Below are 22635 nucleotides of genomic sequence, written 5' to 3'. Positions count from 1 at the left end.
ATATTCCAGTCTGGGCTCAGGAGAGGAGAGGAGGGAAGGCATGGGAAAATCAGTCCTGTACCTTAGCATCCGCTTCATCGGACCACTTCCCTATTGAACGCGTCACTGGTACAACCTTTAAGTTTTTGCTTGTAAGCAGGAATCGGGAGGATAGAATTATGGTCTGATTTTCCAAATGGAGGGCGGGGGAGAGCTTTGTATGCATCTCTGTGTGGAATCAAGGTACTCTAGAGTTGTTATCCCTTTAGTCACACAGCTGAACTGCTGGTAGAAATGAGGTAAAACAGATTTGAGTTTCCCTGCATCAAAATCACCGGCAACTAGGAGAGCTTCCTAGATTAGCATTTTCTTGTTTGCTTGTGGCCCTATGCAACTCGTTGAGTGCCGTCTTAGTGCCAGCGTTGGTTTGTGGTGGTAAATGGGACAGTTTGAGGTATTCTAACTCAAGTGGGCAGAATCTTGAGACTTCCTTAATATTAGAGATTGCGCACCAGCCGTTAAACACACCACCACCCTTGATCTCACCGGACTCTGCCGTTCTGTCCTGCTGATGCATAGAAAAACCCTGCTACATTTCTATTATTCGTGTCCTTGTTCAGCCATGACGCTGAGAACCATAGTATATTCATTCTTAATGTCCCGTTGATAGGATAGTCTCAAACGGAGCTCATCCAGTTTATTTTCCAGCGATTGCACATTAGGTAAGAGGGTAGAGGTGATTTTTAAAATGAATTCACCGACATAGTCTTACCAGGGTGCTCTCACATCGGCCTCTAGGGCAGTATTCCCCTTCTATGAGTGTTGGGGATTAGGGCCTGGTCTGGGATCACCGCCTCTATTTGGACGAGGACTTCTACTTCAAAGGGGTGGTTAGTGATAGCTGTTCTGATGTCCAGAAGCTCTTTTCAGTCATGGGAAATGATGGCAGAAACATTATGTGTAAAAAAAAAAGTTAAGATCAGAGCAAATAAAGACAACAGTCTTAAGATGTCCCATCAGACTCAGTTGGAGTCCGGGACTGTCCACACGGTCTGAGACCAGCAGACTGGCTGCCCAACTCCGTAACACTAGCTCCTACACCATGTAACACCCATGCCCTGATATGGACTGGTCCATCAGAACCACGGGGGTGTTCTGAAACCTGTGGAAGAGGAACCTATACTTTACGCTGTGAAGTCTTTTTGTTCAATTTGTTTTCAGAAGCCGACTCTTTCAGTTATGTATCAAATAAATCCTCATTACTGCAGGTCTGGATTTGTGTCTGACGTTAATGGTTGTGTAATGCAACATGTTTAGCAATAATATTCGGTTGAGGGGCATTTACTAAGTGCCTCCAATAATGGCACTTTCATATCGTGTTCTAAAGTCTGTTCCTTTCATCCAGGGGAGGGGTGATCTTGTTGAAGAAATGGCACTTAAAATAGCCAAGAGGTCTGTGTGCTCCTAATATATCAACTCTCGCATGCTCTTCTCAGTGCTCACAAGACACCAACGGAACTGACTGACACGGCAGGGAGCCTAGTGGTTAAGAGTGTTGGGCCAGTAACCGAAAGGTTGCTGGTTTGAAACCCTGAGCAAGGCTCTTAACCCAAATTGCTCCTGTAAGTTGTGTCTGCTAAAATATAAATGCATCCAGGTGCTGAACTGACTCCAGTAAACTAGCGTGCCAAAGACATGTTTTCCTCTTTCACTATGAAGGTGTGGGGCCAGGCAGAGGTGGCAGACACACACAAGCACAGTGGATGGACTTCTAGGTAAGAGAACTGACTCATATGCGCTCTGTGGGAAGTCTTTATTAAACCGCAGAACACACATTCACACACGTATAAAACCCCAGCAAGCTGACGGCTGGGTCGTCACGGTGATGAGGCCTAAGGCTGTGTCCAGGGGGGCGGGTCGGGCCTCCAGGGCGTGGCAGGTATTTGGTAAGGCCTGGGTTTATTCAGTTGGGTTGTATTCAGTAGGAGCGACTGGGTGAATGTTTTTTATATTTTTTGGAAAGGGGTGTTACCTGAACTTGTTTCAAAATTATTTCTCCTCCTGAACATAACCCTAGAAGCATTTTATAATGACAGAAATACATGGCCTAAAGCTGATCTATTTCATTATTCTACATGGCAGAGAATCCTGTTCTATGCAGGGAATTTCTATCTGAAAGGTTCTGTAACGTTACGGCCACGTGAATATGCCCCTGGGATCTACTAATGGAGTCCAGTGAAGAGAAACAGAGATGATATACTGTCCTCTAACGTACAGTCCCACTCTCTCTGTGTGGGAGTGAAGACCGGTAACATGACCATACAGATATAGCTTCTTCATTTCAGCCAGTTTGCTACATCAGGAAATGTTGATTATAAAGAATGGACATTTTTGTAGCGTTTTGATACATTTTTCGTAAAGAAAAATTAAGTCTGGAATTTGAATGTGGACCTTTTTAAACCTCATACACTACAAGTTTGAAATGTCCTGCATTGCAGGATAGTTCTGGATCTGGGTGATCAAATTAAGATCCTACATCTGTATGAACACATCAGTATGTGTGAGTGCAGTGTGGTGTGGGGCTGGCACAGTCCAGCCTGGTTTGATGAAGTCCATGTGATTTGTCCCAGGTTACAGTAGGTTAGATCCAGAGCAATTTCAGTATGGCATGATTTGGCACCATAGCTTGGTTTCGATGCAGTCTAGCATGATTTGGTCCTGGTTAGATAGAGTCTAGAGTAATATCAGCATGGCATGACGCTGTCCAGTGCAGTTTGACCCGGTTCTATGCCAAGCTGCCAGGCCAGGAGACCACGGTGAGAGCCACTCTGCTACGCTGCTCCTTCAGCATGGGTACCAGGGCTGAGTGGCTCATACCAGCTGTAGACAGCCCGTTAACCGCCACTATCATGTCCCCACACCTAGGGTACAGAAGGGGACACAGAGGGGAACATCAATATGGATGGACCATATACACTGACTATACCCAACATTAAGAACGCCTTCCTAATATTGAGTTGCACCCCACCCTTTACCCTCAGAACAGCCTCAATTCATCAGGGGAATGGACTCTACAAGATGTCAAGCGTTTCACAGGGATGCTGGCCCATGTTTTCCACAGTTGTGTCAAGTTGGTGAGATGTCCTTTGGATGGTGGACCATTCTTGATACACACGGGCAACTGTTGAGCCTGAAAAACCCAGCAGCTTTGCAACTCTTGATACAAACAGGTGTGCCTAGCACCTACTACCATACCCCATTCAAAGGCACTTAAATTGTCTTTCCCGTTCACCCTTGGATTGTGTATGTGTGCCATTCAATGTCTCAATTGTCTCAAGGTTTAAAAATCCTTATTTAACCTGTCTCATCCCCTTCATCTACACTGATTGAAGTGGATTTAACAAGTGACAATAGGGGATCATAGCATTCACCTGGTAAGTCTGTCATGGAAAGAGCAGGTGCCCTTAATGTTTTATATACTCTGTGTGTGTGTGTATACTTTATTGCCTATTAACTTACAAATAATGGAAATGTGTCTCTATGCTCACAAGCCAACAACATGAATGATGGCTTACTTGAGGCGGCCATCATAGTATGCAGGCGTTCCAAGGACAATGGTCTTGATGAAGAATGCCTGGTTGCTGTGGTTTTCCTCGTATCCCCCAACGATGCTGAAGCCCCAGCTCCCAGGGTGACTTCTACGCAGAACAATCTCATGGCTACTGTGAAGGAAGCTGAGATAAATGGATGGAAAGAATGAGTCAGTGTTTTAGTGAGGGAGACAGAAGAAGGGGGAGATGGAGAGGGAGGAGCCAGGTTTAGAGGGAGAGGGAGGGGCCAGGCTTAGAGGGAGAGGGAGGGGCCAGGTTTAGAGAGAGAGGGAGGGGCCAGGTTAAGAGAGAGAGGGAGGGGCCAGGTTTAGAGAGAGAGGGAGGGGCCAGGTTTAGAGAGAGAGGGAGGGGCCAGGTTAAGAGAGTGAGGGAGGTGCCAGGTTAAGAGAGAGAGGGAGGGGCCAGGTTAAGAGAGAGGGGGAGGGGCCAGGTTTAGAGAGAGAGGGGGGCCAGGTTTAGAGAGAGAGGGAGGGGCCAGGTTTAGAGAGAGAGGGAGGGGCCAGGTTAAGAGAGAGGGGGAGGGGCCAGGTTTAGAGAGAGAGGGGGGCCAGGTTTAGAGAGAGAGGGAGGGGCCAGGTTTAGAGAGAGAGGGAGGGGCCAGGTTTAGAGAGAGAGGGAGGGGCCAGGTTTAGAGAGAGAGGAAAGTAGGGCAAGAGAAAGGGTGAAAGGAGAAAGACCGAGGTGGGGAGGAAAAGAGAGTTGGCGGAAGGGAGATTCAGAGAGGGAGGAGAGAAAGAGAGACAGAGCAGAACAAAAGGAGAGAGCGATAGATAAAGGGAGGAGTGAGTTTGAGGCTGTCCTCTCTGTACCAGTCTCAGAAGGATGAATGGGGGAGAGACACTGGGGATGTCACCACATGCCCCTCAGTTGATAATCAACAGCTGTTGAGTTTTACAGCGCCGTTCAGGACAACACACACACATGTCAACACACACACATGTCAACACACACGTCAACACACACACATCAACACACACACACATAATACATGATCTGTGTGACATTTACATCCCAACACAGAACACACTCGAATCAAGATCAACACATTCTCCGCAGATTACTTCAGGTGAATCATGGGGTGGATCGCACTAGTCAACTTGCTTCCTTTCCTTGTCTCCTCTGCTTCACCTACACTAATATGAAAACACTAAATAAATCAAAGCAATATTTTCACACACAAACTCCCAACATCCCAACCCCCCCAGGTGAGTCCAACCCAACATGTCTTCTATATCTCCTGTTTACCTGGGCAGGCCGAGCCACAGGACCCAGGAAGGGGACCAGGAGGAGTCGAAGTCTGAGTCGTGTGTGTGGTGGTGTGTGGGCAGCAGCTGGTCCTCGGGGCTCATGTCCTGGTCCGGCTCCTCCACCATGCTGACCTCCAGCGCCCTCAGCTGGACGGAGGGTGACGCCGCACTGGCCTTCAAGGTGCCAACCGCCTCGCTGTGGCTCAGGTAGGTCAGGTCCTGGTCGTTGATACTCAGGAGGATGTCACCTGCAGGAGAGGAGGGGACAGAGAGAATGAGAGAGAGAGGAAAACAGAAGTTGGTGAGACAGAGTGAAGAACCGAAAGAGTACAGAGACAGAGAGAAAGAGGGAGAGATAGAAGGAGCGAGAGGGACATAGAGAAATACATTGTTACTTAAGGACAAAGAGTCCTGAGAGAGAACATTCGAACACTGACCCCTGAGAATGTAGCTGAGGCAGATAATGAGCCAAACCAAATAGGAACTTGGCCTCGACAATCTAACAGGCTGTGATGTAGCCCACAGCTCACCTTGTTTGATTCGTCCAACCCGTGACAGGCAGCCATGTGGTTGGACGCTGGTCACAAAGATGGGCAGCTCGCCACTCTTGCTGCCCCGCCCCCCGGCCACGGTCATACCCAGAGACTCATGAGTCTCCTTCTTCACAGTGATGTGTTTCTCCTTACAGGTCACACACTGGGCCAGGTCCTACACACACACACACACACATATAAATACAGTTGAAGTCGGAAGTTTACATTCACTTAGGTTGGAGTCATTAATACTCGTTTTTCAACCACTCCACAAATAACTTCTTAACAAACTATAGTTTTGGCAAGTTGGTTAGGACATCTACTTTGTACATGACACAAGTCATTTTTCCAACAGTTGTTTACAGACCAGACTATTTCACTTATAATTCACTGTATCACAATTCCAGTGGGTCAGAAGTTTACATACACTAAGTTGACTGTGCCTTTAAACAGCTTGGAAAATTCCAGAAAATTATGTCAATGCTTTAGAAGCTTCTGATAGGCTAATTGACATCATTTGAGTCAGTTGGAGGTGTACCTGTGGATGTATTTCAAGACCTACCTTCAAACTCAGTGCCTCTTTGCTTAACATCATGGGAAAATGAAAAGAAATCAGCCAAGACTTCAGAAAAATAATTGTAGACCTCCACAAGTCTGGATCATCCTTAGGAGCAATTTCCAAATGCCTAAAGGTACCACGTTCATCTGTACAAACAATAGTACAAAAGTATAAACACCATGGGACAACACAGCCGTCATACCGCTCAGGAAGGAGACGCATTCTGTCTCCTAGAGATGAACATACTTTGGTGCGAAAAGTGCAAATCAATCCCAGAACATCAGCAAAGGATCTTGTGAAGATTCTGGAGGAAACAGGTACCAAAGTATCTATATCCACAGTAAAACGAGTCCTACATCGACATAACCTGAAAGGCCACTCAGCAAGGAAGAAGCCACTGCTCCAAAACCTCCATAAAAAAAGCCAGACTACAGTTTGCAACTGCACATGGGGACAAAGATCGTACTTTTTGGAGAAATGTCCTCTGCTCTGATGAAACAAAAATAGAACTGTTTGGCCATAATGACCATCGTTATGTTTGGAGGAAAAGGGGGGAGTCTTGAAAGCCAAAGAACACCATCCCAACCGTGAAGCACGGGGGTGGCAGCATTATGTTGTGGGGCTGCTTTGCTGCAGGAGGGACGGTGCACTTCACAAAATAGATGGCATCATGAGGGAGGATAATTATGTGGATATATTGAAGCAACATCTCAAGACATCAGTTAGAAAGTTAAAGCTTGGTTGCAAATGGGTCTTCCAAATGGACAATGACCCCAAGCATACTTCCAAAGTATTGTGGCAAAATTGCTTAAGGACAACAAAGTCAAGGTACTGGAGTGGCCATCACAAAGCCCTGACCTCAATCCTAAATAAAATTTGTGGGCAGAACTGAAAAAGTATGTTTGAGCAAGGAGGCCTACAAACCTGACTCAGTTACACCAGCCCTGTCAGGAGGAATGGGCCAAAATTCACCCAATTTATTGTGGGAAGCTTGTGGAAGGCTACCTGAAAAGTTTGACCCAAGTTAAACAATTTAAAGGCAATGCTACCAAATACTAATTCAGTGTATGTAAACTTCTGACCCACTGGGAATATGATGAAATAATTTAAAGCTGAAATAAATAACTCTCTCTACTATTATTCTGACATTTCACATTCTTAAAATAAAGTGGTGATCCGAACTGACCTAAGACAGGGAATTGTTACTAGGATTAAATGTCAGGAATTGTGAAAAACTGAATCTAAATGTATTTGGCTAAGGTGTATGTAAACTTCCGACTTCAACTACACACACACACACACACACACACACACACACACACACACACACACACACAGAGGTCCTACAGTGTATAATACACATTGGGAGGCCTCCAGCATAAACAGATACATATGAACAAACACAGTCAGACACACACACTCCCTCAGGTGTGTACTCACTCTGTGGGTGCTGGAGCGGGCCAGGTGGGCGCAGGTGGGCACGGTGCTGGGGTTGGGGGAGAAGCTGTGGTGATGGTGGTGGTGGTTGGGGAGGAAGTGGTCATGGCAGTACAGATCTCTGCTGGAGGTGGAGCTTGATGGAGGGGGAAGGGTAGGCTTGCTGGGACGGCCAATCAGCAGATAGACTCTTTCGCCGCTGGCCTTTAGTTGACAGGAAAAGAGAGTTGGGTTAGCCATCCACAAGAGGATGGTCAGAAACACTGTTAATCCCTTAGCAGTCTTACCTGTATGATCTGAGCAGCCTGTTCAGGCGTGCCGTGGCGTAGGTCCTGTTCGTTGACCGCCAGCACGCGGTCGTTACTACACAGCCTCCCGTCCTTGGCAGCCAGGCCACCGTCTAGCAGATCTAACACAAACACCCCCTCCTCATCAGTCCTTCGCACCAGCTTGATGCCCAGCTGCTCTGACGAGTCCCGCTTCTGCAGGGTGATCCTCAGGCTGGCAGGGCTGGACGGAGTACCCTCTGGGGTGGAACAGGGGGCGTGGGGCACCGAGGGGGTGGTGGAGGGAGGTGGGCGAGAGACACAGCGGCGCTCCCTTAGGACAGTGAGCTGCAGTGTGGCACAGGGGCGTGCCAACGTGGAGCGAGCAAAGGTATGGCCCACATTGCTGATGTCTACACTGTTGACCTGCAGAGGGGGAGAAAGAGAGAGACATAGGAGGAGGGAGCTTGGCTTTGGAGGAATATTAGAGGAGAAAAGGTGAGGATGGATCCATGGTCCTCACCTGTAGTATCTGGTCCCCGGCCAGAAGCCTGCCATCTCGAGCAATGACCCCATCACGGTACACTTCCTGGATCACCACGTTGATGAGAGGCGTTTCGTTGCCCCCGACGATGCTGATGCCCAGTTCAACATAGGGGTTAGAGCGGTGGACCTCGATGGTGGTGATCTCACCCTCTGGAAGGGACGGCAGCTTCACACTACCTGGGAGATACACAGGGACATGGAAGCACATCAATCTCTTATATTCATGAATGTTTAGAATCAACATGATTACATTGGAAGGTTAGAGACAGGAAGTCAGATGGAGGAAGTGATGTCATACCCTCTTCTGCAGAGAGGGGCGGTGACTCTGGGCTGTCCCACCCAGAGGAGGCAGAGCTGGCGGTGCGGAGGAGGTGGATGCACGGGTTACTGAGGGGTCGCTTTACCCTGGGCACCACACACTCCAACCCTACCACACCTACACACAGAGAGAGAGGTTACACACACACACACACACACACACACACACACACACAGTTGTTACTCACTGTCCTCCTCATTGCTCTCCTCGAAGGCGGGGTTGTCCAATCCAGGCTCGTCGGTCCACATGGGGATGCTGCTTCCGGCGGTGGAGGTGACACCAGGAGGCAAGGAGGAGCTCTCCTCCTGCAGGTCTGTCTCCATCTGGAGGAAGCGTGGGGACTTGAAGGGGCTGGTCACCATGGCTCCCTCCTCCCCGGGATCACATGGTGGTCCCTCTAAACTGGTCTGCTGACACTGCGTCCCCGGACACCTGGACACAGAGAGAGAGAGGGATGTGGTGGTCGACTTTGGGCAAAAACTGGTCAATGTACTATCGTACCAGGTCATTTAATGCTTAAAAACAAACACATTAGGATGAATACTCGAGTAGAATTTTACTGGGTGAGTTTTACTTGAGTCATTTTCTATTAAGGTATCTTTACTTTTACTTATGTATGATAATTGGGTACTTTTTCCACCACTGGCATTGACCAGTCCATCCTATGATTTAATCTGTGCAGGAAGAACCACAGCTAGTCCTAAAGGATCAAGGATCAGATCATCATACAAGTTCCAGAACATTCCACTCAGTTCAAGGACGTTCCAAGTGCCCTGGCAGTCTTCTGTTCTAATCTTTGACTTTAAGGCGGCTTTAGTGACACAATATTAAATGTCCAAGCTGACAGACACCCAACTCTGTCTCTCATGATCTCATCCCATCCTTAGCTTCATTACTGTCTTAGGGTTGGGGCATAGGGAATGACCCACATGGACCTGGGCCTTAATCTATAGATGCTTTATGAACAGAGAAAAGAATGCCCAGTCATGCACAGACACCTCAGAAAGATCTAGGGACTCCTTGGAGTGAGACATAAAACACGCCTCTTCAACTGGTTGCCCAGTGGGAAGCAATGTTGTATACTTGTCCATATGCTGAGGAGAAGGTGTAGTGGATACCTAGTGAGGAGAAGGTATAGTGGGTATTTAGTGAAGGTACCAAAGGCAATGTAATAATTCCATGCAGAAATGTTCAGTGCCGTGGGCAAAAATCAAATCAAATAAAATTGGATTGGTCTCATATACGTATTTTACAGATGTTATCCCGGGTTTAGTGAAATGCTTATGTTCATAGCTCCAGCAGTGCAGTGATACCCAACAAGAAACATTGTCTAGGAGATACGAACAGGGCAACCATGTCTGTTCACACCATCTTGTCAGTCTGGAAGTGAATGATAGCATAACTGTTTTACTGTCATTAATTTAAACGTTTTTCTAATGATCTTCAACCACTGTATTATTTGATTTCCAGACTGCTGGTCACGTGTTGGATGCTCCTCCTGTAGAATTAACAATGGCGCTGGTCCAATGATTTAGTTTATTTTCTAACGCTGCCACATGGAAATATTAGGTTGTCTTAACCTGTATTTTTCAGACCTAGCATCTTACACTTTGTTTAAAAACTTTAAAAGGTATCCTTCCTTCCTCCATTCCGTCATTGAGGCAATCACTGATTAACATGAATGGCAATGTTTGTTGACCAAGTTGACGTTGTTGGCAAAGGTTTTCATCTCATTGGTTTCACCAATCCAACCTTGACAGATCAGTGATGATTTTGAGGGAGGAAGGAAGTAAGAGAGGATGCACTTTAAAATGATTAGAATTGTGCTTTAGTGGACACTGGGCCATAGGCTGGACAGAGCAGGGCAGGGTAGGGCAGAGAGCAGAGCAAGGTAGGACAGCGCAGAGTAGGGTAGGGCAGTGCAGGGTAGAGCAGTGCAGGGTAAAGCAGTGCAGGGTAGAGCAGTGCAGGGTAAAGCAGTGCAGGGTAAAGCAGTGCAGGGTAAAGCAGCGCAGGGTAGAGCAGTGCAGGGTAGAGCAGTGCAGGGTAGAGCAGTGCAGGGTAGAGCAGTGCAGGGTAGAGCAGTGCAGGGTAGAGCAGTGCAGGGTAGAGCAGTGCAGGGCAGTGCAGGGTAGGGCAGTGCAGGGTAAAGCAGTGCAGGGTCGAGCAGTGCAGGGTAAAGCAGTGCAGGGTAGGGCAGTGCAGGGTAAAGCAGTGCAGGGTAGGGCAGTGCAGGGTAAAGCAGTGCAGGGTAGGGCAGTGCAGGGTAAAGCAGTGCAGGGTAGAGCAGTGCAGGGTAGAGCAGTGCAGGGTAAAGCAGTGCAGGGTAAAGCAGTGCAGGGTAAAGCCGTGCAGGGTAAAGCAGTGCAGGGTAGGGCAGTGCAGGGTAAAGCAGTGCAGGGTAGAGCAGTGCAGGGTATAGCAGGGTAGAGTAGGGTAGGGCAGTGCAGGGTAAAGCAGTGCATGGCAGTGCAGGGTAGAGCAGTGCAGGGTATAGCAGTGCAGGGTAGAGCAGTGCAGGGTAAAGCAGTGCAGGGTAAAGCAGTGCAGGGTAAAGCAGTGCAGGGTAAAGCAGTGCAGGGTAGAGCAGTGCAGGGTAAAGCAGTGCAGGGTAGAGCAGTGCAGGGTAAAGCAGTGCAGGGTAAAGCAGTGCAGGGTAGAGCAGTGCAGGGTAAAGCAGTGCAGGGTAGAGCAGTGCAGGGTAAAGCAGTGCAGGGTAGAGCAGTGCAGGGTAGAGCAGTGCAGGGTAAAGCAGTGCAGGGTAAAGCAGTGCAGGGTAAAGCAGTGCAGGGTAGAGCAGTGCAGGGTAAAGCAGTGCAGGGTAAAGCAGTGCAGGGTAAAGCAGTGCAGGGTAGAGCAATGCAGGGTAGAGCAGTGCAGGGTATAGCAGTGCAGGGTAGAGCAGTGCAGGGTAAAGCAGTGCAGGGTAAAGCAGTGCAGGGTAGAGCAGTGCAGGGTAGAGCAGTGCAGGGTAAAGCAGTGCAGGGTAGAGCAGTGCAGGGTAGAGCAGTGCAGGGTAGAGCAGTGCAGGGTAAAGCAGTGCAGGGTAGAGCAGGGTAGAGCAGTGCAGGGTAAAGCAGTGCAGGGTAGAGCAGTGCAGGGTAAAGCAGTGCAGGGTAGAGCAGTGCAGGGTAGAGCAGTGCAGGGTAAAGCAGTGCAGGGTAAAGCAGTGCAGGGTAAAGCAGTGCAGGGTAAAGCAGTGCAGGGTAAAGCAGTGCAGGGTAGAGCAGTGCAGGGTATAGCAGGGTAGAGCAGGGTAGGGCAGTGCAGGGTAAAGCAGTGCAGGGTAGGGCAGTGCAGGGTAGAGCAGTGCAGGGTAGAGCAGTGCAGGGTAGAGCAGTGCAGGGTATAGCAGGGTAGAGCAGGGTAGGGCAGTGCAGGGTAAAGCAGTGCAGGGTAAAGCAGTGCAGGGTAGAGCAGTGCAGGGTATAGCAGGGTAGAGCAGTGCAGGGTAGAGCAGTGCAGGGTAGAGCAGTGCAGGGTAGAGCAGTGCAGGGTAGAGCATTGCAGGGTAAAGCAGTGCAGGGTAGAGCAGTGCAGGGTATAGCAGGGTAGAGCAGTGCAGGGTATAGCAGGGTAGAGCAGGGTAGGGCAGTGCAGGGTAAAGCAGTGCAGGGTAGAGCAGTGCAGGGTAAAGCAGTGCAGGGTAGAGCAGTGCAGGGTAGAGCAGTGCAGGGTAGAGCAGTGCAGGGTATAGCAGTGCAGGGTAAAGCAGTGCAGGGTAAAGCAGTGCAGGGTAGAGCAGTGCAGGGTAGAGCAGTGCAGGGTAGAGCAGTGCAGGGTATAGCAGTGCAGGGTAAAGCAGTGCAGGGTAGAGCAGTGCAGGGTAGGGCAGTGCAGGGTAAAGCAGTGCAGGGTAGAGCAGTGCAGGGTAAAGCAGTGCAGGGTAAAGCAGTGCAGGGTAGAGCAGTGCAGGGTAGAGCAGTGCAGGGTAAAGCAGTGCAGGGTAGAGCAGTGCAGGGTAAAGCAGTGCAGGGTAAAGCAGTGCAGGGTAGAGCAGTGCAGGGTAGAGCAGTGCAGGGTAGAGCAGGGTAGGGCAGTGCAGGGTAAAGCAGTGCAGGGTAGAGCAGTGCAGGGTAAAGCAGTGCAGGGTAGAGCAGTGCAGGGTAGAGCAGTGCAGGGTAGAGCAGTGCAGGGTATAGCAGTGCAGGGTAAAGCAGTGCAGGGTAGAGCAGTGCAGGGTAAAGCAGTGCAGGGTAGAGCAGTGCAGGGTAGAGCAGTGCAGGGTAGAGCAGTGCAGGGTATAGCAGTGCAGGGTAAAGCAGTGCAGGGTAGAGCAGTGCAGGGTAGGGCAGTGCAGGGTAAAGCAGTGCAGGGTAGAGCAGTGCAGGGTAAAGCAGTGCAGGGTAAAGCAGTGCAGGGTAGAGCAGTGCAGGGTAGAGTAGAGCAGGGGTGTTCTGTGTATACTGGTGTAAAGTAAATAATACTTTAAAGTACTACTTAAGTAGCTTTTGGGGGTATCTGTACTTTACTTTACCATTTATATTTTTGGCAACTTTTACTTTTACTTCACTACATTCCTTAAGAAAATAATGTACTTTTTACTCCAAAAGTACTCATTACATTTAGAATGTTTAGCAGGATAGGACAATGATATAATTCACACAATTATCAATAGAACATCCCTGGTCATCTTTACTGCCTCTGATCTGGCAAACTCATTAAACAGAAATGTTTTGTTAGTAAATTAAGTCTGAGTGTTGGAGTGTGCCCCTGGCTATACGCAAATGTAAAAAATGCGAACATTGTGCCATCTGGTTTGCTTAATATAAGGAATTTTAAATGATTTATACTTTTACTTTTGATACTTAAGTATATTTAAAACCAAATACTTTTAGACTTTTACTCAAGCACTATTTTACTGGGTGACTTTCACTTAATTTTCTAATAAGGTACAGTATCTATACTTTTACTTAAGTAGGACAATTGGGTCGTTTTTCCACCGTCCGCTTAGCAGCTATAACCTTAATGACCACGCATCAACACAGCAATGGAGAGTAGTTTCTCTAGGGACAGCTACACACTGTGGAATTCAGCAAAATAAATATTCTCAGTTCTTCGTTGGCATTCTTAGGGTCTAGTCCAGAATCAGCCCACAACCTCACACAGCTCAGGAGTAGCTCAGTAAGAAGTATGTTCCAGCTTTATCCAAATCTTCTGTTGTTGTCATGTCAAATCCTTTGAGTAAAGCCAGTGTGTCCATGTATTAGGATGACTCAACACTGTACACGTCAGCTACTACAGCGACTGAAATGACTGCAACACTTAACAAAGAGTTGCAGTTAGTTTCAGAATGGGTGGCAGGCAAGGAATACGTTAGTCCTAAATATAAAAAAAAAAACTAAAAGTATTGTATTTTGGACAAATCATACCCTAAACCCCAAACCTCAACTAAATCTTGTAATGAATCATGTGGGAATTGATCACGTTGAGGTGACTAAACGTCTTGGAGTAACCCTGAAATGTAAACAGTCATGGTCAAAACATTGTTGATGTGACAGAAGATAAGATGGGGAGATGTCGGTCCATAATAAAGCGCTGCTCTACCTTCTGAACGACACTGTCAACAAGGCAGGTCCTACAGGTTCTAGTTTTGTCGCACCGGGACTACTGTTCAGTCGTGTGGTCAGGTGCCACAAAGAGGGACTTAGGAATTGCAATTGACTCAGAATAGGGCAGCACGGCTGGCCCTTGGACAGAGAGATAACATTCATAATATGCATGTCAATCTCTCATGGCTCAAAGTGGAGGAGAGATTGACTTCATCACTACTTGTATTTGTGAGACGTGACATGTTGACATGTTGAAAGCACCGAGCTGTCTGTTTAAATGACTAGCACACAGCTCAGACATACCTGCATACCCCACAAGACATTCCACCAGAGGTCTCTTCACAGTCCCCAAGTCCAGAACAGACAATGGGAGGCGCACAGTACTACATAGATCAATGACTACATGGAACTCTATTCCACATCAAGTAACTAATGCAAACAGTAGAATCAGAATTAAAAAACAGATAAAAATACACCTTATGGAACAGCGGGGACTGTGAAGCAACACAAACATAGGTACAGACACATGCATGCAGACACATGATAACATACGCACTATACACACACGTACTCATGTATTTTGTGTTGTAGATATGTGGTAGTGGAGTAGGCGCCCGAGGGCACACAGTGTGTTGTGAAATTTGTTCTGAAAGTATTGTAATGTTTTTTAAATTATAAAGAAGGACCCCAGGATCCTTTACAAATACAAATTCAGCAGAAGTCAGGACAACAAACAAGTTGGCTGAAGATAGAAGGCTAGCACTCAGGCTAGCTATAGAAACCAAGCAATAAGCTTCAGATACAGTTGAAGTCTGAAGTTTACATACACCTTAGCCAAATACATTTAAACTCAGTTTTTCACAATTCCTGACATTTAATCCTAGTAACAATTCCCTGTCTTAGGTCAGTTAGGATCACCATGTGAAATGTCAGAATAATAGGAGAAAAAAAATATTTCTTTCAGCACATTCCCAGTGGGTCAGAAGTTTACATACACTCAATTAGTATTTGATGGCATTGCCTTTAAATTGTTTAACTTGGCTCAAATGTTTCAGGTAGCCTTCCACAAGCTTCCCACAAAATGTTGGGTGAATTTTGGCCCATTCCTCCTGACACAGTGTCACACCCTGACCTTAGAGATCCTTTTTATGTCTCTATTTTGGTTTGGTCAGGGCGTGAGTTCGGGTGGGCATTCTATGTTTTGTGTTCTATGTTTTCTATTTCTGTGTGTTTGGCCGGGTGTGGTTCTCAATCAGAGGCAGCTGTCTATCGTTGTCTCTGATTGAGAATCATACTTAGGTAGCCTTTTCCCACCTGTGTTTTGTGGGTAGTTGTTTTTTTGTGTCTGCACCAGACAGAACTGTTTCGTTCGTTCTCTTTGTTGTTATTCAGTTCTATCAATAAATCATGAACACTTACCACGCTGCGCTTTGGTCCACTTCTTCCAACAGCCGTTACACAGAGCTGGTGCAACTGAGTCAGGTTCGTAGACCTCCTTGCTCGCACACACTTTTTCAGTTCTGCCCACAAATTTTCTATAGGATTGAGGTCAGGGCTTTGTGATGGCCACTCCAATACCTTGACTTTGTTGTCCTCAAACCATTTTGCCACAACTTTGGAAGTATTCTTTGGGTCATTGTCCATTTGGAAGACCCATTTGCAACCAAGCTTTAACTTGATGTCTTGAGATGTTGCTTCAATATATCCACAGAATTATCCTCCCTCATGATGCAATCTATTTTGTGAAGTGCACCGTCCCTCCTGCAGCAAAGCAGCCCCACAACATAATGCTGCCACCTCCGTGCTTCACGGTTGGGATGGTGTTCTTTGGCTTTCAAGACTCCCCCCTTTTCCTCCAAACATAACGATGGTCATTATGGCCAAACAGATCTATTTTGTTTCATCAGACCAGAGGACATTTCTCCAAAAAGTACGATCTTTGTCCCCATGTGCAGTTGCAAAACGTAGTCTGGCTTTTTTAATGGCGGTTTTGGAGCAGTGGCTTCTTCCTTGCTGAGCGACCTTTCAGGACCTTTCAGGTTAGGTCGACATAGGAATCGTTTTTACTGTGGATATAGATACTTTTGTACCTGTTTCCTCCAGCATCTTCACAAGGTATTTTGCTGCTGTTCTGGGATTGATATGCACTTTTCGCACAAAAGTATGTTTATCTCTAGGAGACAGAACACGCCTCCTTCCTGAGCAGTATGACGGCTGTGTGGTCCCATAGAATATATATATTGCTCCCAAGGATGAAACAGGATGAAACAGACTTGTGGAGGTCTACAATTTTTTTTCTGAGGTCTTGGCTGATTTCTTTTGATTTTCCCATGATGTCAAGCAAAGAGGCACTGAGTTTGAAGGTAGGCCTTGAAATACATCCACAGGTACACCTCCAATTGACTCAAATTATGTCAATTAGCCTATCAGAAGCTTCTAAAGCCATGACATAATTTTCTGGAATTTTCCAAGCTGTTCAAAGGCACTGTCAACTTACACAGAACCCAAACCGGCTGCACGCCATCGTACATACATTTATTTTGTCCCCCCACACCAAACGCAATCACGACACACAGGTTAAAATATCAAAACAAACTCTGAACCAATTACATTAATTTGGGGACATATATTAAACATGTATGGCAATTTAGCTAGTTAGCTTGCACTTGCTAGTTAATTTGTCCTATTTAGCTAGCTTGCTGTTGCTAGCTAATTTGTCCTGGGTTATAAACATTGAGTTGTTATTTTACCTGAAATGCACAAGGTCCTCTACTCCGACCATTAATCGACACATAAAACAGCCAACCAAATCGTTTCTAGTCAACTCTCCTCCTTCCAGGCTTTTTCATCTTTGAACTTAAATGGTGATTGGCATCTACACTTTTACCACGACAACAGGCAAAACATTTCGTTTTTCAATCACCCATGTGGGTATAACCAATGAGGAGATGGCACGTGGGTACCTGCTTCTATAAACCAATGAGGAGATGGGAGAGGCATGACTTGCAGCGCGATCTGCGTCAGAAATAGAAAGGACTTCTATTTTAGCTATTGGCATTGCAGACGCTTGTTGGCGCAATAATTGAATAACATGGATTTCTACATTTATTTTGCGATGCTCGCGACGTGTCCGGTCTGCTCAGCATAATAGTGTATGTAAACTTCTGACCCACTGGAATTGTGATACAGTTCATTATAAGTAAAATAATCTGTCTGTAAATAATTTTGGGAAAAATGACTTGTGTCATGCACAAAGTAGATGTCCTAACCGACTTCCCAAAACTATAGTTTGTTAACAAGAAATTTGTGAGTGGTTGAAAAACTTATTTTAATGACTCCGACCTAAGTGTATGTAAACTTCTGACTTCAACTGTCGAATCATCTCTACATAGTAACTGCAATGTCTGTCCTATTTACTGTTTTTAACACTACAAATGTCAGCATCAAGACATCCCAGCTTAGAGATCAGATCCTACAACCGAAATTAGTACTTTACACTACAGATCTCTCTCATTTCAGATATAGTTGATGTACAGTTTCCTCACAGTGACCACTAGCCTGCTGAGCTCCCAACCGTCACATATCCACTCACATTGTGAGGTGTGTGTGCGCGTGCGTGACTCCACTCTACCGCTGTTTGTGTGTGTGTGTGACTCCACTCTACCGCTGTGTGTGTGTGACTCCACTCTCCCTCTGTGTGTGTGTGACTCCACTCTACCGCTGTGTTTGTGTGTGTGTGTGTGTGTGACTCCACTCTACCTGTGTTTGAGGTGAGCCTCCAGGTCACAGCGGGGCATGCTGAGGCTGCAGGCCAGGGCCAGGGGACAGGACACAGACAGCTTGTCAAGCAGCTTGTGTACCAGGATGCTGCTCCGCCTACACACCTGCAGATGTAGCCGCTCCCGGTCCAGCGGGCAGAAGTCCCGTTCCTGGAGGAAGCTGCGGAGGCAGAGGGCACAGAAGGTGTGTCCGCAGGGTGTGTCCAGGGGCTGGACCAGGGGCTGCAGACAGATGTGACACACCAGGTCATCGTCCACCTCCAGGCGGTAGTTATAGAGGTGGTTCTCCCAGGCCCGGTGGATCTGACCACACTCTGGACACAAGGCCTCCAGCACGGGCTCCACAGGCCCTGCCGGACTCACCTGGATAAAGGAGAAGAGATTTATATGGGAGATGTTGGAGGACAATGATAGTTGAACAGAAAAGCTTGTTTGAATGAATCCCAAAGAAACAACCAAGTAATCTATATGTTATTACGGTGTAATTACCAACTTGTATTTTATTTGTGTATACAAGGTAATTAGCGGATCGGAATGGTTAATAGCAGATCAGAGGATCAGCATTACACAATTCATACACACAGCTGGGAGGGTACAAACTGCTAAATCAAAACCCACCTCACAGCCGGGGCTGCCCATGTCAGGACCAGGGCTCTAATTGCCAGGCACGGCCTTCGGCACAATCGTCACTGGGGTTACAGGTCGGGAGGTTACAAAGGGGTTGGGTGGGGGGCGTCCTATCCCATAAGCCTCAGAGGGTGAGCTGGTGACAGAGAGGACAGCCGCCCCCCAGTGGCCAATCAGACATCACCCTGTAGGTCAGAGAGCAGAGGTTAAAAAGCTGGGAAATTAAAGTGTGTGTGTGTGTGTGTGTGTGTGTACTCAAGCATACATGTGTACTACTGTATAACTTCGTAAATATTTGCATCGTATGCGTGTATATGTGACGTGTGCATGTTAATATGAACGTGTGTGTGTAGTGTGTGTGTGTGTGAGCTGTGTGCAGAGATGATGTACTGTAGCACTGCGCCTGCTCAGTGTAATCTCTCTCGCTCTCGCCTGCTGCAATATTACAGTCTCTCAGAGAGGGATTTATCTGGGATTGAGACAGAAGGAATTATCTGGGATTGAGACAGAAGGAATTATCTGGGATTGAGACAGAAGGAATTATCTGGGATTGAGGCAGAGAGGAAATGGGTATGGTTGAGAGGAAGGAGAGAGATAGAGGGAGAGGGCTAGAATGATGAAGAGAAAGTGGGATAGAGAGAGAGAGAAGAGTGAGAAAAAGAGATAACGAGAGAATATGAAAGGGAGAGGGGAGGGAGGGGAGAAAGAACAGGAGAGAAGAGAGAGATGGAAAGAGAAGGAAAAGGTTGACAGAGAGAAAGGGTAAAACAGAAAAACAAAGGAGTAGAGAAAGAATGAAAATGGGAGACGAAGACAGAAAGAGAGAGAGAGCTGTGAGATAGGGACAAGAAAATGAGTGGAAGACTGTCAACTGATCACTGTGCATGTGGTGTGTATGTGGTGTGTGATGTGGTGTGCATGTGGTGTGTGATGGTGTGTGATGTGGTGTGCATGTGGTGTGTGATGTGGTGTGCATGTGGTGTGTGATGTGGTGTGTATGTGATGTGGTGTGCATGTGGTGTGATGTGGTGTGTGGTGTGCATGTGGTGTGATGTGGTGTGTGATGTGGTGTGCATGTGGTGTGCATGTGGTGTGTGATGTGGTGTGTGATGTGGTGTGCATGTGGTGTGCATGTGGTGTGATGTGGTGTGTGGTGTGCATGTGGTGTGATGTGGTGTGTGATGTGGTGTGCATGTGGTGTGCATGTGGTGTGTGATGGTGTGTGATGTGGTGTGCATGTGGTGTGTGATGTGGTGTGTGATGTGGTGTGCATGTGGTGTGTATGTGGTGTGTGATGTGGTGTGTGATGTGGTGTGCATGTGGTGTGATGTGGTGTGCATGTGGTGTGATGTGGTGTGATGTGGTGTGCATGTGGTGTGATGTGGTGTGCATGTGGTGTGATGTGGTGTGCATGTGGTGTGATGTGGTGTGATGTGGTGTGCATGTGGTGTGATGTGGTGTGCATGTGGTGTGATGTGGTGTGCATGTGGTGTGATGTGGTGTGTGATGTGGTGTGATGTGGTGTGCATGTGGTGTGATGTGGTGTGCATGTGGTGTGCATGTGGTGTGATGTGGTGTGCATGTGGTGTGATGTGGTGTGCATGTGGTGTGCATGTGGTGTGATGTGGTGTGTGATGTGGTGTGCATGTAGTGTGTGATGTGTTTTTGGTTTTACTATCCTTGTGGGGACCTGAAGTCCTCACAAGGACAGTAAAACAAATATTTGGTCAAGTGGGGACATTTGGCCGGTCCCCACAAGGAATAAGGCTATTTTAGGCTTAGGGTCAGGTTTAGGGTTACAGTTAAGGGTTATGGTTAGGTTAAGGATGAGGTTAAGGGCTAGCGTTAGTGGTTACGGAAAATAGGATTTTGAATGGGAATCAATTGTTTGGACCCCACAAGGATAGTAAAACAAACGTGTGTGTGTGTGATGCACTCTGGCCAGTTCTGCAGCGTGAGAGAGCTAACGAAAACTCCTTGCAGCTCTGAAACACAGCCGACCACTCATACAAATCCCCAATGCTGAGCCATCCTCAAAACTAATGCATTGTGTACCAGTCATTTCCCCTGTGTTACACGTTCAAAGCCATTTAGACTCACTTCCCCTACTACAGTACTCTAGCCCCGTCCCTGAGGAGCTCATGGACACAAATCGACACAAGGGAGCGTATTTAAGCATGAAACAGAGCCAAGCTAATGACACCTGACTACCAGCCTCTATTCTCATCTCCTTGCCTCCATCTGCATGAATCTAAAAGAACTGAAGAGGTCATAGCAAATGCTAAATAGTCGTCCACCATATTGCTTTCACCAATCCTGTGATTTCAGACCAAAGCAGATGACGTGGAGAGGAAGCCACTTTAGACTGTTAAGATGCAGCCTCTGTCTGTCTGTGCGAGGGTCTGCTCCTGTCTCCATGGCTACGGAGCATGTTCAGTAGAGCTTGACATTCAGAGCTGTGTAGATAGAGATGGAGTGTTCTCTCCTCCATGTGTCCTTTCTATTTCTGTACACTTCTATCTGCTGCTGGCTATATTCTCAATGGTTCCTGTCCTTCTGACCGTGCCACTGCTGTTTCTGCCTGTCTTTATGACTGTTGTTTCCATGACTACATGCCTCAATGTAACCTGTCTATGTAACCTGCTTCTGTCTGTCTGTGAGTGTGTGCAGCTGGAGATGCATTATTCATGTAGACAGAAGGCTCCTCTGTTTCCATAACCAAGCTCTGACATCATTTTAACTCACACACGCATGTACACACACAGTGTATGCTTTTGGGGTATGAGTTTGTGGGTGTGTGCAGTGTCTTCTAACCACTGCTGTGTATAAGTTTGACATGCAAGACTAATGCAGTCTATAAGTTCGATCTCTCTTTCCCTCTCTCTCCCTCACTCTCTCTCTCTCTCTGTTTTTAACCTTCTGCCAGGATAATACAGCAGTTACAAGAGCACTTAAATCTTATCTTACTTTCAAAATAGCTGGATTGCAACAGCGTGTGTTATTGTCTTTGTTGTGTTACCCGGCGCCTCAAGGCCACTATGCTATTGTATTGTTATTTCATCCATAGGCTTGCTGTTCTCTGCTCCTTCTATTGATACCAGCAGTAGACAAGGCCTACAGCGACTAATGCACAACACCCGATAACTAACGCAATAAGAAGATGACGTCTGTCCTATTGCCAACCCAAATAAAGGGGTAAACCAGGACTATAACATATAGTCTACAACAATCTTGCATGTCAGACAAGAGGAAAATGTGATATCTCCTTGCCCTCAGGAACAGTTGATCACGTTAATTAAGGTAGTCAGTAGACTAATAAAACCACAATCCCAAAGATGCATTACGCCTAACATGAATTTCAATAGCACAATCATTTTATCAACCTTCGCAAAAAACAAACCTGAATATGAAATGTTTCATTTCATGTTTCGTTTCAATATAGCCTAGCCTAGAATATATGTTGTTGAAGGCTGAATAACATAATGGCTTATTGAAGGGGAGAAAAAAACGGCATATACCAAACAAAGGCTATCTATTCAAATTGCATTATTTGGCTACCCAGTTTATGCACTGCCCTGAAAGACGACACTCAGATTCAGATAGATCATATAATTGGTTCGGCGACAGCAATACCCTTCTCCATTTAGGCTGGTGAGTGAACCAGCCGGAGTGTCTGTCTGATTGTCAGATTCCCCCCTCCCTTCCTTCGAATAGCGCTGAGATGGATACATAATGGATGGACAATAGCGACTTCAATTGAAAGCTACATAGACTATTACTAGACCATAGATATAGAACCTGCTTTATATATATGTTCTAGACATCGTGACAGTGAAGATCTGCGATCAGAATACATACATTATATTACCTATTCCGGCTTCTCCTTGGTGCCGAGAACTCCGGCCCCGAGAGGGGACAATTAACCGAACTCAATCACACATTCACCGCAACAAGCAGAGCCGTAGCAGCCGCACATAAAACGCCCCTGTGACTTTCGCCGTGAAGAACCCGCCCACGGCTCTTCTCCAGCAGTCAGTCAAGGAGAAGGGGGCAGGGTCTCGTGCTGTCAATCCCAAAATTAAATTAGAGGCTTCGCTTTATGCCTGTTCGAAACTAACCACTAAAAAGTATCATTATGACATTTTATTTTCAATATTAGACAAAATACATACTGTTTTAC

At 46.8% G+C, this 22635-nt stretch overlaps 1 protein-coding gene across 2 annotated transcripts; it reads right to left on the bottom strand.

The window, feature by feature from the left end:
- Positions 1–1775: 1775 nt before the first annotated feature.
- lnx2a (ligand of numb-protein X 2a) lies at positions 1776–22476 on the bottom strand. Of its 2 annotated transcripts, none has more exons than XM_021620284.2 (12): positions 22324–22476; positions 18447–18640; positions 17809–18191; positions 8685–8929; positions 8477–8614; positions 8156–8355; positions 7654–8058; positions 7370–7570; positions 5368–5545; positions 4836–5085; positions 3555–3713; positions 1776–2900 (listed from the first exon to the last, which is right to left on the bottom strand). In XM_021620284.2, the coding sequence occupies exons 2-12, from the start codon at positions 18465–18467 to the stop codon at positions 2765–2767; spliced, it is 2316 nt and encodes a 771-aa protein (XP_021475959.1). In that variant the 5' UTR covers positions 18468–18640; positions 22324–22476; the 3' UTR covers positions 1776–2764. The 2 variants fall into 2 exon arrangements, with proteins under 2 accessions (XP_021475959.1, XP_021475958.1); XM_021620283.2 differs by having other exon boundaries at positions 22314–22475.
- Between the last annotated feature and the right edge of the window lie 159 nt (positions 22477–22635).

This window comes from Oncorhynchus mykiss, chromosome 11 (genome assembly GCF_013265735.2).
Source record: "Oncorhynchus mykiss isolate Arlee chromosome 11, USDA_OmykA_1.1, whole genome shotgun sequence".
NCBI classification, from domain to species: domain Eukaryota; kingdom Metazoa; phylum Chordata; class Actinopteri; order Salmoniformes; family Salmonidae; genus Oncorhynchus; species Oncorhynchus mykiss.
This window is presented reverse-complemented; position numbering and strand designations above follow the sequence as displayed.

Bases quoted from the DNA above. Each gene is read 5' to 3' on its own strand.
- lnx2a (XM_021620284.2), bottom strand. From the start codon at position 18,467: ATGGGCAGCCCCGGCTGTGAG. The intron at 8,059-8,155 runs GTGAGGACCATG...CCCCCTCTGCAG, and splicing joins CCGGGGACCAGATACTACAG to GTCAACAGTGTAGACATCAG. The intron at 5,546-7,369 runs GTGAGTACACAC...GTGTGTGTGTAG, and splicing joins CCCGCTCCAGCACCCACAGA to GACCTGGCCCAGTGTGTGAC.